At 37.6% G+C, this 18,349-nt stretch overlaps 5 protein-coding genes across 5 annotated transcripts; 4 read left to right on the forward strand and 1 right to left on the reverse strand.

The window, feature by feature from the left end:
* Window positions 1-1,274: 1,274 nt before the first annotated feature.
* KVR01_012595 (uncharacterized protein) lies at window positions 1,275-1,829 on the forward strand (the record flags this gene model as incomplete). The annotated part of the gene is made up of 2 exons (XM_044782975.1): window positions 1,275-1,407; window positions 1,471-1,829. 2 exons carry the CDS (start codon window positions 1,275-1,277, stop codon window positions 1,827-1,829), a joined length of 492 nt encoding a protein of 163 aa, XP_044638406.1.
* A 2,821-nt stretch (window positions 1,830-4,650) lies between these two features.
* On the forward strand, window positions 4,651-5,210 carry KVR01_012602 (uncharacterized protein). Its single transcript, XM_044793260.1, has 2 exons — window positions 4,651-4,909; window positions 4,977-5,210. Exons 1-2 carry the CDS (start codon window positions 4,813-4,815, stop codon window positions 5,054-5,056), a joined length of 177 nt encoding a protein of 58 aa, XP_044638413.1. The 5' UTR covers window positions 4,651-4,812; the 3' UTR covers window positions 5,057-5,210.
* Window positions 5,211-5,529: 319 nt separating this feature from the next.
* Window positions 5,530-8,898, forward strand: KVR01_012625 (uncharacterized protein). The gene is made up of 3 exons (XM_044786982.1): window positions 5,530-5,813; window positions 5,879-6,941; window positions 7,026-8,898. Exons 1-3 carry the CDS (start codon window positions 5,628-5,630, stop codon window positions 7,400-7,402), a joined length of 1,626 nt encoding a protein of 541 aa, XP_044638436.1. The 5' UTR covers window positions 5,530-5,627; the 3' UTR covers window positions 7,403-8,898.
* On the reverse strand, window positions 7,943-8,650 carry KVR01_012547 (uncharacterized protein; the record flags this gene model as incomplete). Its single annotated transcript, XM_044781220.1, has 1 exon — window positions 7,943-8,650. The coding sequence occupies one exon, from the start codon at window positions 8,648-8,650 to the stop codon at window positions 7,943-7,945; it is 708 nt and encodes a 235-aa protein (XP_044638358.1).
* Window positions 8,899-13,874: 4,976 nt separating the features above from the next.
* KVR01_012681 (uncharacterized protein) lies at window positions 13,875-14,799 on the forward strand (the record flags this gene model as incomplete). The annotated part of the gene is made up of 3 exons (XM_044788276.1): window positions 13,875-14,186; window positions 14,290-14,374; window positions 14,444-14,799. The coding sequence occupies 3 exons, from the start codon at window positions 13,875-13,877 to the stop codon at window positions 14,797-14,799; spliced, it is 753 nt and encodes a 250-aa protein (XP_044638492.1).
* Window positions 14,800-18,349: the final 3,550 nt, after the last annotated feature.

Consider the following 18,349-nt stretch of genomic DNA (forward strand, 5'->3'; position numbering starts at 1 on the left):
GGAGGCTCGCGACTCTGGGAGCGGGGCCAGCAGGCTCTTTTAACGACTTACTTGTAGCCAAGCTAAGGGACTCGCGCCAGAAATTAATAGAATGCAGATATGTACGCAGTCAATTATTTTGTCCAGATAAGACATTTGCCGCAGCAATGCGCTTGGGCTGTTGGTTTTTTATTGCAGGCGGGTCACTTCTATCAGAAATTCATGAGGCGGGAGCTAATCAACGGCATCATTGAACGGACTGTGTGACAAAGAAGGGGGCGGGCAAAATCTACGCTCGCAGAAGAACAACGAAAGATCAAACAAAGCCACTCAATGCACAACCTTGGAAATGGAAAAGAGCCGAAGTTTCGGTTTTAAAACAACAGTGCATCTAGCGGCGGTCTCATGTCCATTGCTTACATCCTCTGACCCACCCCAGAGACATATTTTCAAACACTCCACTTTGCGTCAATTGCTGGGCTGAAACCCTATGTAGCTCTCAAAAGTTATTTGGTCCGCAGATCGTCTGAAGTTTCGTCACCAGTCAGTAGTCTGTTACCCTGACTGGCTCAGATAATAAAACCAGCAAGAGCGCCACGTAGCTGAACGATAACAACGCTTCGATCTGCAGAAATTTGAACCAAGATTTTGTCTCAGTTCCGTACGCGTCAAACCAAAAACAAAACCCTTCATTTGTGTATCCAGCACAACACGACAATCATTGTCATGAAGGTATGTCACAAATAAAAGGCTGGTGATATTAGATACTGAGAGATTGCTCAATTTAATAGGATATCCTGATCAATGATCGATTCCGCGTAGATAGGAGAATAGCAAAGGGGGGGTTCGGCCTCGTGTACTCAGGTAGACGCTATCTGACACCTGCTGTATCTTGTTGGGCATGTTGGCAGGTGTTGAACTTGTGCACTAATAACCGCACAGGCACTGATCTTCGTTCCGGGGAAATGGTCGCCATCAAGCTTCAACCTCTTGGTAGTGACTGGCAGGCGCTCAGCGAAGAGGTTGAAATATGCCAAGCATTATCGGGCAGCATAGGAGTCCCAAGCATTCGATGGTTCGGGGAGGAAGGCGAATTCTCCGTAATGGTTCAGGACTTGCTCGGGCCCTCCCTCCAAGACTTATTTGAATACTGTGAGGGCAGATTCTCCCTCAAAACAGTTCTGCTTTTGGCGGAGCAAATGATTTCACGGCTCAAGACTATACACTCAAAATCGTATATCCATTGCGATGTCAAGCCAGAAAACTTCCTTATGGGAGTTGAGAGGCTAGGAAATATGGTATACGCTATTGACTTTGGTGTGGCTACGAGTTTTGATGGATCTGATGCAGAAGAGGACCGGGACGACATATTTGTTCCTTTCGGTGGCACTGCTCGCTACGCCAGTTTGAGAAGTCATGCGGGTCTTCGTAAGTGCTAGAGGTCCCGTTGTATTTATGGCTCAGCACATGGCTCACCAATTGTGAGCACAGAACAATCATGGGGCGATGATTTAGAATCCGTTGGGTATATGCTAGTGTATTTCGCGAGAGGTTCATTACCGTGGCAGGGCCTGCAGGCTGAGACAGATGCGGAGCTTAAAGATAAGATCGGTGAAATGAAGGCAAGCATGTCGGTGAAAGAGCTTTGCAGAGATCTGCCCGACGAATTCGCAGAATACATCGATTACACCCGATCACTCCCATACGGAAAAAAGCCAGACTACAATCGTCTTCAGACCAGATTCCGGCGATTGTTCACCAGGATGGGGTTCAAGTACAACAAAGTCTTCGACTGGACTGAAAGGCTATTCAATGAGCTTCAAGACGGCCACCGCAATGCAGCGGTTTGAAAAAGATCGATAGCGGAAGGGAATTAGCCGCTGGGGCACTTTCCAAGGGAACTCGGCCCAATTTGTTCCGGTAGGAATTTACCAACCGATGTAGTTCAACGTTCTAAAAATAAAAATAAAAAAAGTCCAGGAATGTGAATTGGTCTTTCAGGGTAGGATACAGTCATATTGGCGCTGACAGCAAGGTTTTTGGCATGTCATTTGTGCTCATCCATTTCGTCCGCGGCGAGCATACTTATAGTCTGGCTAACCGGAAGATCTGGCTACAGACTCGGAGTGTTGGATGGAAAATTTTATTACAACATGCCAATGCCATCTGATGCGGGTTACACGATGATGTAGGCTTCGGTATAGGCTTAATGTAATTTCACCTACATGGACCTGTTCAGTATCGGCAATTCTGTACACTTCATTAAGATTATACTCTATGCTGGAAACAGGAAGGCCTGCCCGGTCCATCAAATACTGAATTTTGTCACCGCTACTGACGCGCCAGGGCCAGGTAGACGTAAAGTTTCCCGGGCCCATCACACTTGCCAACCTAAATGATGATCAGCATTAGTAAAATTACCCCGGCCGACGTTATCTGCCGTCTAAAGCAAAATATTCACGTATGACGTCGCCCAGGCAAGAAGCCTGCCCGGCTGCGGCGTTAGCGGGGCAGAGAGGGGCCATAAGCACCCACAAGGCATTGACGGATTTAGAGACTGGCAGGCTGAGTTGCAGCGAGGCCCAGTAAGAAGACTTTTCTATGCTGGAGAAGTGCATTGTGGCGAAGAGAATCCCCGGAAAACAAATCCATCAGCTGTGTAACATGGATAGTAATTGTAAAGTCACAGGAACATGCCCTACTCTTTTGCAGGGTAACTTGTTTCGCCTCCATTCCACATACGTCCGAGGACACACATGTTCGCGGTGTAAACAATACCCTTTTATAACAAAACTAGGCTTTGGTCATCCCATATGTTTCCTCTGCTATTTGTGTATCCATTATCTACTGAGCCAATAAACTATTACCAGCTGTACCAGTGAAGCTTTTTGAACGTTGATCTGATGTACTTACGCCGAGTGTGAGCTGTCCGCTTTGATTGTATTCTTATTCTCCCCTTCACCTCCGTACATGCCTCCAAATCGAGGTTGCCCCTGTGGTCCTGGATTGTTGATATGTCTATCTCGAAGATGCGAGGCCTCGTCTTCTAGATTATGATCCGCCCTAATGCCCAGTAGAGCCACATGTGGTTAGTCCTAGCCTTGTTGCAAGCAGCTATCTGATCACGGCAACTGTAAAGCGCGGAATGAACAGCCGGCCGGCCCCAAGGCTCAGAATGCTGGATTATCCTAGGCGAAGCGCGCATATTGGTTCTGAGCTGGGGTTGATCAAGTGCCATTTGTGAACAACTCAGGCGACGATGCTCCAGCAGACTTATTATTACTACCCGACTCAGGGTATTATTGATGACGCTCGAGCGGGTCCTTTTGATTGAGCAGGTTATGCGAAAGGGGAGCTCCAAAGAGTCAAGCAGCCACACACCAGCCACACTTAATTCACTCTGCAAACATTACGCGCGCGGCAGGTGACTCGCGCCGCCACTGTCTCTCCCCTGTGCCTGATAGCCGATAGACAAGCATTGGTGGTGATGTGCGGTGGGGATCTAGCTCACTCGGGGTACACTAAAGTTGGCCAGGGGGTGAAAAAGCTGGCAAGGGGTACAGATTGAACCGAGAGCCGCCGAAAGCCGCTCTCCGACAGAATCAAATCTTAACAGAACATTTAAATTTTATCTAAACTTTCTTATTAAAGAAGGATATTGATAAAAATAGTATAAATGATAGTTTCCAATTTAAATTTGGCAATTGATTAATTTTAAATGCAAGTGTAGACTTGAAGGCATAAGAAAGTTGAGAGTACTTAACTCTCACCAAGGATTCTTAGAATTGTGGAATCTCTGTTCCCCTTAGCGAGCTTTAGTGTACCCCTAGTGAGCATGCTGTGTTGCAAGACTGAAGCTAACCCAAGGTCTACCCGGCGGATTGTACCCACAACAGATCCCACAGATCGTGGTCCATGCCTGGAACCTCACCCAAAACAGAAAGAGAAAGGAGAAGTCATGAGATCTAGATCAGATCAAACATACGTGTAACCGATCCCGAAGTGTTTCCACATACTATGACGACAAGCTTTAACAAATGCATCGGTAAGTGCCGATGTGCCTATGTTGATCCCCATAAACAGCAAGCTCGTGCAGGGTTGCGGTGGCATTTTTATTCATGGCAATGTTCATGACATGATTCCTGCGACTATGGATATGGCCGATTTCCCTGATTCCATTGGATCATGTCCGCTGACGCGTTGCTCCATACATTTCCAGCAGCCAAAATTCCACGGGACATGAGATAAGTTATGGTTTTGTTGACATGCCCAGGTACCCTAGGGTAACTGAAAGAATAGGACGACTCCTGGTATCCGTAATACTCATAGGCTTTCTCAGTATTGTGGCTTACTTGAACAATTCCAGGCAATCTCCAACACAGATGGCCATGAGCGCGTGGTTCGTCTCCTCGCGGGACGAGAAATGTCCATTAATCAAGGTACTCAGCCCACACTTTGAATGATGAACGTTTATCCGGCAAACAAAGGGGAAGGAGCACCGTGTAGAAAAGTTTTGAAGACGGTGGCCTGAGCCGGGTTAGAATTGGAACAATGAATTACCGAGAATGACTTGATAGAGGAGCCATTGTGGGCCGCGTACGCGTACTGTGGCTCAAATACACGTACTCTGTTCTGATGCAAATCAAGGAAATAGAATCAGGCCACAGAAGACAATCGGGGATCGGCCGGACATGCGAATAGTATAAGAAAGATGGTGATGGCGTTCGTTTGATCGAGCTCTCACAGTTTCTCAGCAACATCAATCATCACATCCTTATCCACGAGACAATTGCTTTCATCCCGCAAAGTCAATTCAACACCAACATCATCAAGATGCAGTTCTTCACCATCGTCCTTGCCCTGGCCGCCACGGCCTTCGCCGCCCCCAACGTTCTCGAGAGACAGAACACCGGCTGCTTCGGCGCTGGCCGTAAGTCCTCCCGCTTCCAATCCTCATGTACTTCGTGATGATACATAGACTGATGCATGTCGAACAGATGAGTGCATCTCCGTTTCCGACTGCTGCAACTACCAGACTGGCGCCGGCGGCCAGTGCCTGGACGGCAAGTGCACTTAAGCGGGTCGTTGAGAGTGGGCTCGGGGTTGGCACATTATCTTGAGCAAAATCTGGTTGGGAGACTTTCGGATGATCCCGCGTTATGTGGGTTGCTTTTGGCAAGCCTGAAGACACCCTTGCTTGCTGGTGGGCGGAGACTTCAAATGTCTTCTCACTGTTGTAAATAGTGCGGATTAAACCGATATCCGAAATAATTACCTTGGAACCGAACCTTGGAACTCAAAGTTCTCGTAAATCGTCCCGATAAGCTCTATACTCTATTCTCACGATAACCAACAGTGCACTGTCAATCTGGTCACTGATGCCAGGGCAGCACCTGGGCATGCAAGGTGTTCCCACAAACACATTTGCTTATCCCAAAGAGGGAGTCTTCAGCCAATAGCGCTGACGCAGGATGATCTAGGCACCAAACTCAATAGACCTCGTGTATGTGACATCAATTTCCGACCGATGCGCGGCCAGAAGCATAATTCGGAGGACGAAGCCGACGCAGCCGACTTCTCCTCACCTGGCATTCTGATATTTCAGCTTCAGCAGAAACAACATACCTGGAGGAGAAACAACAGGCAGAATGCTAGAGTCACTCGTTTTCACGTTGTCTATGGCGTTGTCGATTGAATTGCCGGTTGCAATGGCTGTCCAGTCTGTTGACTTCAATGTTACAAACGCCCTCATCCAACATGGGTTCGACACTTCGGCGATCCCCGCCCTGACGACTCTCGCCGACCAGAGCTCGGTCTCTGGCTGCAGTATTGCTGTAGGTGACAAATTCACATTGCCTACCGCACATGCAACCTGTTGCTGACAATACTATATGAGCAGTGCCACTCTCTGCAATACGTTTACGGACAAGACGCTGTGGACTTGAACGGTGAAGCCGCATACAGCAACTTCACCGGGTCCTTCTGGTCAGAGCTGCAAACAGAAGTCAGCCCTTTTTGCATCTTCTACCCCTCTTCGCCGCCGGAGGTCTCGGTGCTCGTCCTGCTGTCGAGACTGGCGCAGTGTCCGTTTGCTGTCAAGAGTGGCGGGCATGCCGCCTTCTCTGGAGCCAGCAACATCGAGGGTGGCATCACCGTCTCGTTCAGGAACCTCAGCCGCATCGCCTTGTCGGAGGACCACAAGACCGCGTTCATCCAACCTGGCAATACCTGGCACCAAATCTACACCGAGCTCCAGCCCTATGATCTGACGGTCATCGGAGGCCGTGCCGGACCCATCGGCATCGGGGGCTTGACCACCGGCGGGGGTGTCTCCTTTTTCTCCAACATCTATGGGTTCGCGTGTGACAATGTGGCTAGCTACCAAGTTGTGACCGCCACTGGTGAGATAGTGACTGCAAGCTCGAGTCAGAACTCGGATTTGTATTGGGCACTTCGGGGCGGTGGCAACAACTTTGGGATCGTGGTGGACTTCGAGCTCGAGACAATCCCCCTCCCCGGAGGAGAGATGTGGGGAGGCACAAAAGTGTTCATGGAGGACCAATTCCCGGGTGTTGTCGACGCGTTCGTGGACCTTATCGACGAGTCACCCAGCGATCCCGATGCTGGGACCTGGGCGGCTTTCGTGGTCGAGTCCGGACTCAAGCTCGCCGGCGTCGAGCTTTGGTACGGCAAGCCTGACGGGTCAAATGCCTCGATCTTTGACAAATTCAACAACCTCACTACGATATCTGACACCACCCAGAGCAGGACCCATGCAGACTATGCTGCAGATGTGGGAGGGAGAAACCCATACGGATTTCGTAATTATTTTTACGTCATTTCCGTGAAGGCATCAAACGCTGTAATACAGGCGTCTCTCGATATATTTTTTGAAGGAGTTGATTCGGTGGCGGATGTCGCTGGTGCACATCCCGCAATGGTGTGGCAGGGAATCACAGAGGGTGAGTTGCAGGGCATATTGCCACGCCTGAACATCAATATCCCCCACTGGCAGCTAGTAATGGCGAGTTACTGACACCTGACAGGCGTGCTCGAACTCACCAAGAAGAACGGGGGAAACCCGCTCGGCCTCTCAGTGGAAGACGGACCGTATTACATTATTCAAATTGCATCGTGGTGGGAGAAAGAAGAAGACGACGACAGGATGTATCAGATGGCCTCTACAGTGCTCGATAAGATCAAGGCTGTTGCGGTATCAGAGGGTGCCCAGAACGACTGGGTCTACATGAACTACGGGAGCCAGTTCCAGGATGTCATCAGCAGCTACGGGACCGAGAACAAGGCTGCGCTCAAGAGTATTGCGGCCAAGTACGACCCGGCCCAGGTATTCCAGAAATTGCAGCCTGGGTACTTCAAACTTGATCGAGCACCCGTGCCCGGGACGAATTACTTCTCCTTCTGATGGGCCGCCGTCGGTGAGCGTCGAGACGGGGTCATTTGAGGATGATAATGAAGATGGTTAGACAGATGGAGACTTTAATTCTTGTTTTAGCAAAGATTTCTGTCAACCACAAGGGATTTAGACATGTACACGCATAATTAAACCATTTTTATGTGAGTGACTTCCCAAAAACGCGGAATGTGTTACAACAAGACGGATGGATTTAAATGCTCAGTTGCAGTCATTCTCCTGAGAGAGCGACTACCGCGGTTGTGAATTACTACCACCATCATGACCAGATGTTACGTAGGTATTTTAAGCCTCCCTGATCTATTCCAGAGCCAAGAACTATGCTCTTCTATTAATAACTGGGCCCAGCTGGCAGTCCGCTGCATGTTTCAGTCGCTGCCAGGAATCTACTAGGTATGGACTGAGTGTCCACACTTGACTGGCAGTACTTAGATTATTACGACCAGCACAAAAGGCTCGGCGTTGCACCCTTCTTTGGACAGCGCCACTCCTTGCAAGACTTGCAAGCGCTCTTCCGTAACCTACTGCCGCTCATGCGGACTCAGTTGGCTCGTTGTCGGCCGAGGCAACTTGTATCTCAGCAGAAGGATCTTTCTTGCGCGCCATCACCCACATAAACTCGGCGTCAAAATCCGGATCATCCTCCTCCAGCTTCCCGTCGCCAGCCTGCAGGACCTCCACCTGCAGCAGCTCAAACCCGACCTCGCCCAGCAGCGCCCGGTTCCCCTCCACATCAAAGCTGCTCCAGAACATGCCGTACCCCAGCATCTCGCCGTGGATCTCCTCCTCGTCGACCGTGGCGAGGTTGAAGACAAACACGCCCCCGGGCCTCAGCCAGCCGTGGATCTTGGCGAGCATTTCCTTCAGCGTTGACCGTGGGAGGTGGAAGAGCGTGTAGAAGCTGATGGCGCCGTGGAAGCTCTCGGGCTCAAAAGTGAGCGCCGTCATGTCGCCGGCGATCAGCTTGGCGCCCGGGCAGCGGGCCCTGGCCATTTCGATCTGCCTTGTGGAGATGTCATTGGCGACCACCTGCGCGCCCTGGTCGAGGAGGAACTTCAGGATGGGGACGCCGGGGCCGCAGCCCAGCTCCAGGATCGAGGGCGACGGCTGCTGCAGCTTCTCGAGGAGCTGCCTGGTGTACCTTTCCCGCGGCGACTTTTGGCTTGTCACCCATTGCAGGTACCACTCTGTGATGTTGTCGTAGGCGTATTCGACAATGCCTGCCGGGGTGTCGGACATTTTTGAGTCGTGCCCTAATAAAACAAAGTTTTGGCTGCTAGATTGAAGATGCTTGTTGCTTGTTGCTTGCGTACACCACTGGGATTACAGTTGAATGCGCTCGAGTGCTGCCTGCCCAATCTTGCCGGCCGCTGGGGGCCACTGGGGTCGACGCCCAATTTGGGCATAGCGCCTCTGATACCCACCTGAGTGGGCGAAGCCGTGCGGGTTTTGGGCCCGTTGGTGGCATCAACTTTGGAACACTGCGGTCTGCTCAACGTATCTGCACGGACACGACCCTACTTGATTAGACTTCCGAAATTGACTGGGTAAGGCCGTCTGGTTTTGAAGATTCGGTATGGCAATGAGGCTGCAAAGCCGTCAATGCCGTCGTTAGTGAAGGGGGGGGGGCCACTGGGCATGATAGCCTCTATAAACTCGCGGCGTGAAGCCAGGCTCGCCAATACACGACCATTGCCGTCTTAGTTTATCACATAACTTATTACTGTAACACCGCCACAACTTCAAAACTGTAATGACGTTATAGCAAAACCGGTTGTGGCTTGACTATGCTTTTGCACCCCTAACCCTAGCAAAGGGTCCCCCTTCCCATCCCCCTCCCCCTTCCCCTCCCTTCCTTTAATACTTTTAAACTTTTTTTTTATTTTATATTATTATATTTAATATTATAATCTATTATAATTAAATAAATAAATAAATAAATAAATAAATAAATAAATAAATAAATAAATAAATAAATAAATAAATAAATAAATAAATAAATAAATAAATAAATAAATAAATAAATAAATAAATAAATAAATAAATAAATAAATAAATAAATAAATAAACTTTTATTATTATATAATTAAATTACTTTTAAAAAATATTATTATATAAATATAAATAATAGTTTAATTATATTATATATTTTTAATTTTTATTTATTTATTTATTTAATTTTATTTTTTATTTTTATTTTTATTTTAATTTATTTAAATATTTAATTTTTAATTTATTAATTTATTAATTTATTAATTTATTAATTTATTAATTTATTAATTTATTAATTTATTAATTTATTAATTTATTAATTTATTAATTTATTAATTATATAATTTATTAATTATTTAATTTTTAATTTATTATTTTATTATAATACTTTAAGTTAATATTATTATAAATATATTTAATATTTAAAATAAAATATTAAAATATTTATTATTATATTATTTTAATTAAATTTTAATAAATTATTATTTTAAATTATAATTAAATATAAATAATAATATTATATTAATTATTATTTATTAAATTTTATTAATTTATTAATTTAATTTTAAATTTTAATAAATTAAATATAAATATATTAATTATATTTATTTTATATATATTTATATATATATATATTATTAATTTAATTTATATATATAAAATAAATAAAATATTAAATAATTAATTATTAATAATTAATTATTTAAAAGTTATTTTAAAAGTTTATATAAATAAATATCTTTTATTAATTAAATTTTAATAAAAGATTATTATAATTATTATATATATAAACTTATTAATTAATTTTAAAATATTAAATTATAATAAAACTATTAAAATTATATATTTAAATAATTTTACTTATTAATATTATTTTATATAATTTTAGAAATATTTATATATTTAATTAAAAATAAAAATAAAAGTTATATATATTTTATAAAATAAATAAAATAAAATAACTTTTATTATTATTTAAATAAATATTTATTTATTTAATATTAATATTTATTAATTTAATTATTTTTATAAACTTATTTAATATTACTTTTTATATATAAAGTTTATATAAAATTATATATTAATTTAAAATTTTAATATTTTAAATATAAACTTTTTTAAACTTTTTTAATATATTTTTAATATACTTTTAATTTATTTTTAAAATACTTTTAATATATATTTTAATATACTTTTAATATACCTTTTAATATATTTTAATATTCTTTTAATATACTTTTAATATACTATTTAATATACTTTTAATATACTTTTAATATACTTTTAAATTATATATATTTAAATATTATTAAAATTATAAGCTAAATACTTATAAAATTAACTAATAGGTTTATATATTTTACTTATTTTATTAACTTAAATAGTTTTTATACCTCTTATAATATAAAATTATAACTTTATTACCTCCTTTATACTATTCTTTAAGTAACTTTAATTTTAAATTAATAATTCTTTATAAATAATTTAAACCTTTTATTATAAATTATAAAACTATCTTTAATATTAATTAAATATTAAAATATTAATTAAATATTAAAATATTAATTAAATATTAAAATATTAATTAAATATTAAATAATTAATAATTAAAAATAAATATTAAAAGAATAAAATAAAAATTATATATTTTTAACTTTTAATACTTTTTAACTTTTTAATATTTTAAGCTTTTATTTTTAATAATTTATTAATATTTAAATATATATAATTTAAAAGTTTAAAAATATTTAAAATATTAAAAGTATATTAAAAGTATATTAAAAGTATATTAAAAATATATTAAAATAATATTAAAAGATTTATATTTAAAATATTAAAATTTAAAAAATTATATTATAATATTCTTTAATATTAATTTAAAAGTATTTATAAATATAAAAATTATTAAAAATAAATATTAAATAAATTTATAGAAATTATTAAATAAATAAATATTAAAGTTAAATAAATAAATATTAACTTTTATTATTTATTTTAAATAATTTAAATTTTATATATAATATAAAGTATTATTTAAAAGAATTATACTATTAATTTAATTTAAAATATAAAATAAAATATATTTTAATATAAAAATAAATTATATTTTAATTTTAAAATATTTAATTATAAATTATTTATATTTTTAATTTTATTATTTAATTAAAATAAATAATTAAAGTTTTAAAAATAAAATATAATAAATCTTTTAAAAATTAATTTAATTAAATTTATTATATAAAACTTTTATAATAATTTTATAATTATTTATAATATTATTTATTATTAAAAATATTTTTATATTAATATATTAAATTATATTTATTTAAATTATTATTATTAATTTATTAAAATTAAATTATTATAAATTATAAACTATTTAATTTTAATATTATTAAATATTATATATAAAGTTATTATATAATTTAAATTTTTAAATTAATTAAAATAAATAAAAATAAAATTATTATTCTTTTAATTAAAGTTTTAACTTTATTTAAATAAATACTTATTTATTAACTTTATTATATTATAAATAAAACTACTTAAAAGTAATTACTTAATTAATTTATTAAATTAAAAATAACTTTTAAATAAAGTAATTATACTTTATTATTATATAACATATTTAAGTTTATAGTTTTAATAATTTTACTATAAATAAAAAAATATAATTATTAATAATTAAATATATAATTATATAAAAATAAACCTTTACTTTAAAAAAGTTAATAATATTTAAAATAATTAATATATTTTAAAATAAATTAAAAATTATAAGTTTAATTTAAAGGAAATTAAAATTTATAAAAATTTTAAACTTAAAATTAAAAGTTTTTCTTTAAATTTAACTCCTTTAAAAAAATATTAAAAATTTAAAAGGTTTAAATAAAGTTAAATTAAGTTATAATATAATAAAATAATTAAATAAAAATTAATTAAAAATTATAATTATAAATCTTTTAACTTTATATTTAAAAAGTTATTATAATTTTATAATAATATTTAAAGTTTTATATTTTATAATAATGATATAATATAATAAATTTAAATAATTTTAATATTTTTAAATTTTAACTTTAATTTATTTAATTTATTTAATTTATTTAATTTATTTAATTTATTTAATTTATTTAATTTATTTAATTTATTTAATTTATTTAATTTATTTAATTTATTTAATATATTTAATTTATTTAATTTATTTAATTTATTTAATTTATTTAATTTATTTAATTTATTTAATTTATTTAATTTATTTAATTTATTTAATTTATTTAATTTATTTAATTTATTTAATTTACTTAATTTATTTAATTTACTTAATTTACTTAATTTACTTAATTTACTTAATTTACTTAATTTACTTAATTTACTTAATTTATTTAATTTATTTAATTTACTTAATTTATTTAATTTACTTAATTTACTTAATTTACTTAATTTACTTAATTTACTTAATTTATTATTTTAAATATTTTTAAAGACTTTTTATTTCTAATTTATCGTGGCCGCGTAGTGGACACCCGATAAAGCTCGTTGATAGTATCGCTCCGAGTCCAGAATTTATGTTGATATTGTGACGACTAATTTGATATATTGATAGAACTGGTTGTGTGAGTCCTTATTGTGATACGACTGCTGAGGTTTGCTTCTGCTTTCAACACCCCGAGCACGTCAATGCAGATCCGTTGATGAAGTTTCTGAGAGCAGACTTTTCTTGTATACGTCAAGAATGGAATATCTGCGCACAATCTGAGCCTGGAGATGAAAGTTGCGTGGAACAAGCTGGTTGCCATCTTTGCTCCCTGGTCATTACAGTAAATAGGCAATGGAGAAGCGGATCAGTCCTTCTCTAGATGAAGTCAGCGGGACTAAACGACTCCCAAAGCGGTCATGTAGAGCGCCGTGGTCTGAATTGCCAGTGAACTGCAATGGTGTGGGGTGGAAATGGAAACTGTTCGAGCTGCATAAAACCGAACAAAACATTCAAGGCAGACGAGTCGATTATCAGGGGAGGTTTTTGATCTGCACAACGTCTAACGAGCACGGAGGATGATTAATTACCCTTGTCAAGGGAGTGCTGTTTTGTAACCTCTGGATTCATTGTGCGGTACCAATCTTGGGCGTTGACGCCACTTAATTGACCCGCCTCTACCTAGGCATCTCTAATCTTCGCTCAGTAGGACTCTACACGTCGCGCTTGATCGTAGTTCCGCGTCCTGGGAATGTGGAAATGGCGGCGTGCCAAGAAAGGTGAGACTGAAACATTGAAAGGGCCAGAGGTGCCCATAGAGGGAGAAGCACCGGTTGTGTGACCGGGCAGCCCAAGAGTCCCTTGCTTACATAGAAATCGAGTTCGCATCCTCATTCGGGCCCAGGGGGAAAAAGGATAGTGGTCTGTCCTGTCCGCTCGATTCAATCTACGACCTCCGACTTTCTTGTAATTGCTGGACACAACGCAGGCAGGATGGTATTCGCACATGCACCCCCCAAGAACGCATTCATTTACTTCGCGGCAGTGGCAGTCCTCCTTTTCATCATTGCTTTCGTGCACCAGCAGACCGAACAAAATGAGGAACTGAGATCGGTAATTTCAGGTGCCACAAATAGGATCTGGCCTTTCAAATCCCCCGAGGAGCCCTCATTCTTTGAGATTGCTATGGCCCAGGGCACAGACAAGGTGGACCCGCACCACTACGAGGACATGTACGAGGTTTATTTTCCTCCCCTGCGACACAAGAAGCTCAAGATGCTCGAGATCGGGCTCGGGTGTGATATGGTAAGCAGGCAGGCCCCGATAGCTTCAGCTGAGTATCTTTCAAGGCCACTTGAAAATAGTCACCGAGGTGCAGAAGAGAGGCGCTGATCTAAAATGTGGCCAGGCGTATGGGCCGGGGGCATCCTACTACACATGGCTCGAGTATTTCCCCAACGTCGAGCTCTACTTCCTGGAATACGACGCCGATTGTGCACACAAGTGGGCCGAAAAGACCAAAGACGCCACGATTGCCACGGGGGACCAGGCCGATCCGAAAGTGTTGGAGAAGTTCATGAAAGAGCACGGCAAAGATTTCGACATCATCATCGACGACGGGGGACACACCATGGTGCAACAGATAACGAGCCTGAAGTATCTCTGGAAGGCCATCAAGCCTGGCGGGCTCTATTTTGTCGAGGACCTCCAGACCAGTTTCGTGGCCGACCGCTGGGGAGGCGGCGACACGGCCAAGATGGCCGGTCAGGACACCATGGTCGGCTACATACAGAAGTTGATGGCGGGCTTGACGAATCCCGAGGTCCTCCAGGAGAACTCGATCGACTTCAAGGATGTGGAGAAGATAGTTCACATTGACTGCGGACAGGAGGTATGTGCGTTTGTGAAGAGGGGGTAGTGATTGTCGTAGCTAAATATCATGTCATCGATGCCGTGTGATTTCACAAACCTGGAGGTATGATCGGAATGCGTCGGTTGCTCTTCCTGTTTCGCTTGAATGGCTCGGCCATGGTGTATCTCAATTTGTGAGGTGACATGGATGTTTTCCAAAGTAGCGAATGTCTTATACCCACTCCTGAGACGTCAAGAAAAATGGCGGCTGTTCCACTCTTGATAAAATAGTCTAGTAGCAACAAGGCTTAGGCGCCATGAGCCTCTTCCTGGGTAAGTATTCTAGATAAGAAGACTATCTCAGCAGTATCGACACAATGTAGATTTTGGGAACAGTCAAACTTCCATTTAGAACAGCAAAACTACAACCCAAGTTTATAAACTGATAGCACTATTTTATAACTATTATTTCTATTTTTGATAATCTTTCTTTTATTAGGGATTATCTGCTAAGCAGTTAGACAACCTCTTAGGGAAAGGAGGGGACTATATTTTCCTTTTGGAAGGTATAAAAGCTCAAGATTCAGGAATCTAGTCAGAGAGATATTAACTGCATTATAAAGATGTTAAGATGGTCACTTAAAAGAACATGAAGAATGTTGCTGACATTAGGTATCGGAACAATCACTAGAGCTTCAACAAGTATATACAGTACCTTACATTCAATAAAGGCGCTATATATAACATCCCTAGCCCACATTCCAATAGTCCTCTAAATCCAACTATCTCCTCCTTTAACCACCCTTTTATCTTAACTTTATTTATATTATTATTATAATTTTATCCTTTTTAATAATTAAAGTTTTTAATTAATTATTTTTTTTTTTAAAATATTTACTTAACTTTAATTTAAATTTATTAAATTATTTTAATATTTATAAATAATTTATTTAAGTTAAGTTAAATTTTTTTTTTAAATTATTTTATTAACTTTTAATTAATATTTTAATTTTTAAACTTTTTTATAAATATTATTAAATTAATATTTTTAATTATAATTTTTAAGATTTTATAAAAAGAGTTATTATATAAAGTTTAAATATTTATTATAAATATATTTAGTTATTATATTATATAACTTTTATAATTATTTAAAATTTTAAAATAATCCTTTAAAGTTAATAAAATATTATTTAATATAAAAATATATATTATTTTATTTAATAATAACTTTTTTACTTTTTTATTTTAATAATTTATTAATTTTAATAAAATATATATTAAAAACTTTATATTTAAAAATAATTATAAATTAATTGTTTATTATTTAAATTAAATATTTAACTTCATAAAGATTTTAATATATGTTTTATAATAATAATAAAAACCTTTTTTATAATTATTAATAAAAATTATAATTATTTTAATATTATAAATACTTTTAAAAATAGTTTTAAATAAATTAAAAATTAATATATTAAATAATTAAAATATATATAAATTAATAATTAATAAAAATAATATAAATATTATTTAAAAATATTTTTATATAAAGTTAATTATAATATATATATAATATTTATTAATTATAAAAAATACTATTTAAATAAATCTTTTAATATAATTTAAAAAGAACTTTTTTAATTATTTAATTATAATAAGTTTTTATTTAACTTTTTTATTATTATAAACTATTAGTTTATATAATCCTTAAAAACTATAGAAATTACTATTATTATATATTTAATTTTTAAAAATAATAAAAAGTTTAAAACTTATAATAAATATATACTTTATAAAAAAGTTTATATATATAAATTAAAATTCTTTTAAAATAATTTATTATTTTTAAATAATTAATTATAAATATTATTTTAAACTTTTTTATTAATTTTCTTTTATTAATATTTTAATAATTATTTAATTTAATAATCTTTATAATAAGTAATTATATTAAATTAAATTATATAAATATATTTTTTATTATCTTTAATTATTTTACTTTAATTTATTAATATTTATAACTTTTAAAAATAAAGTAATAAATTAGAAAAGTTTTTAACTATTTTTTTAATAAAAAATATTAGAAAAAAAAGACTATTTAGTTTATTAAAATCTATATTTTTAATAGGTTAGGTATAATTTAAATTACTTTAATTAATTAAAAATAATATTAATTAATTTTTAAAGATTAAAAAGTTAATAAAATTTATAAATAATAAATTTACTTTATATATTAAAAATAGTTTTATAATATAATATATAAAATATATTAAGTTTTAAAAGTTTTTTATATAAATATTTTATTTTTAATTATTATAAGTATATTATAAATTTTTTCTTTTTTATATTTTTTTATAATAATTAGAATAATATTTAAAGAAAGTTTAATAATTAAAAAAAATTCCTTATAAAGTTATAGAGGGGTATAGGTAGAGTGGGGATAGATATATATATATATAAATATAGGTATAGGGTAGTTGGATTTAGGGGATTGTCGGAATGTGGGCCGGGGATGTTACCTTCCCACATACCTTAATCCCACCGGCAGTTCACACATTCCACATCATGCTCGATCCTCAGCAATCCTAGAGTACCGCATAACCCACAAATCCCTCTCAAACTCTTCCGCAGACGAACCCATCTCCGCCAGCTCAAAATCAACAAGAACAGCCGACCCGTCCCCCCTAACCAGACAATTCCCCCCGTGCGCGTCCATATGCGCGACCCCCCGCCCATGCATGCGCCGGAGCGCAGCCAGGCAGGCCTCCGTACCAACCCCCCTACCACCCTCACCCCCCGCCCCTCCCTGCTGTCCCCGCGCCTCTGCGTCCCCCACGTACTCGGCCACAAACCCAGTGATCACCCCGCCCTCGGCCACGTGCCCCAGGAACAGGGGCGTCACGCCCCAGCCGTGCAGGAGGCGGTAGGCCTCCGTCTCGCGCGCGATGGACGACCCTACGTGTGCTGGCAGGGCGGCCCGCTTGACGAGGACGGGGCCGGCGCCGAGGGAGGGGTGGTGTGCCATCTCGAGCCTGCCCTCCTGGATTGTTGCGAGTTTGGTTAGGGTTGTGTATTCGATTGTGAGGGGGTGCCAGGGGGTTATCGTGTATGTGCTGGAGTTCAGGCCGGGCCGGCTGTGACTTGGGGGTTGGTGTTGGGATGCAGTGGTGCCGTCCGAGTCGTACTTGAAGGCCGCCGCTGCTGCTGCTGCTGCGTCTGGTCTTAACGGCGGGGGCGCAGTATTATCGTACGGGGCCTGTACTCCTGCTCCCGTCCGCGGATGGACGAGGTCCATCGTCATCATCATCCTCATCATCGTGTGGACTGCGATGCCGTGGTGAAGGGCGATGGACACTGCCAGCGTGGCGAGTGCCAAAGGGACCAATGCCCATCGCCGAGATTTGAAGAGGGACATTTGATCTGGCCAGCGACATCCCGGGTTTGGGATGTCCTGCCCTCCGGTCCAGGAATGGCGAGGCTTTGGCCTGCCTGGTTGCGAGAGGCCGGCAATGATGATGGGGTTACTATCCGGGCTGAGTTGATGGGGGAAGAGGCGATCGATAGAAGCCCGCCCTGATCTCAGGGACTGGACAATTTCGACGGGCAGTTTGGTG

The sequence above is a fragment of the Diaporthe batatas genome (genome assembly GCF_019321695.1).
Source record: "Diaporthe batatas strain CRI 302-4 chromosome Unknown Contig00020, whole genome shotgun sequence".
NCBI classification, from domain to species: domain Eukaryota; kingdom Fungi; phylum Ascomycota; class Sordariomycetes; order Diaporthales; family Diaporthaceae; genus Diaporthe; species Diaporthe batatas.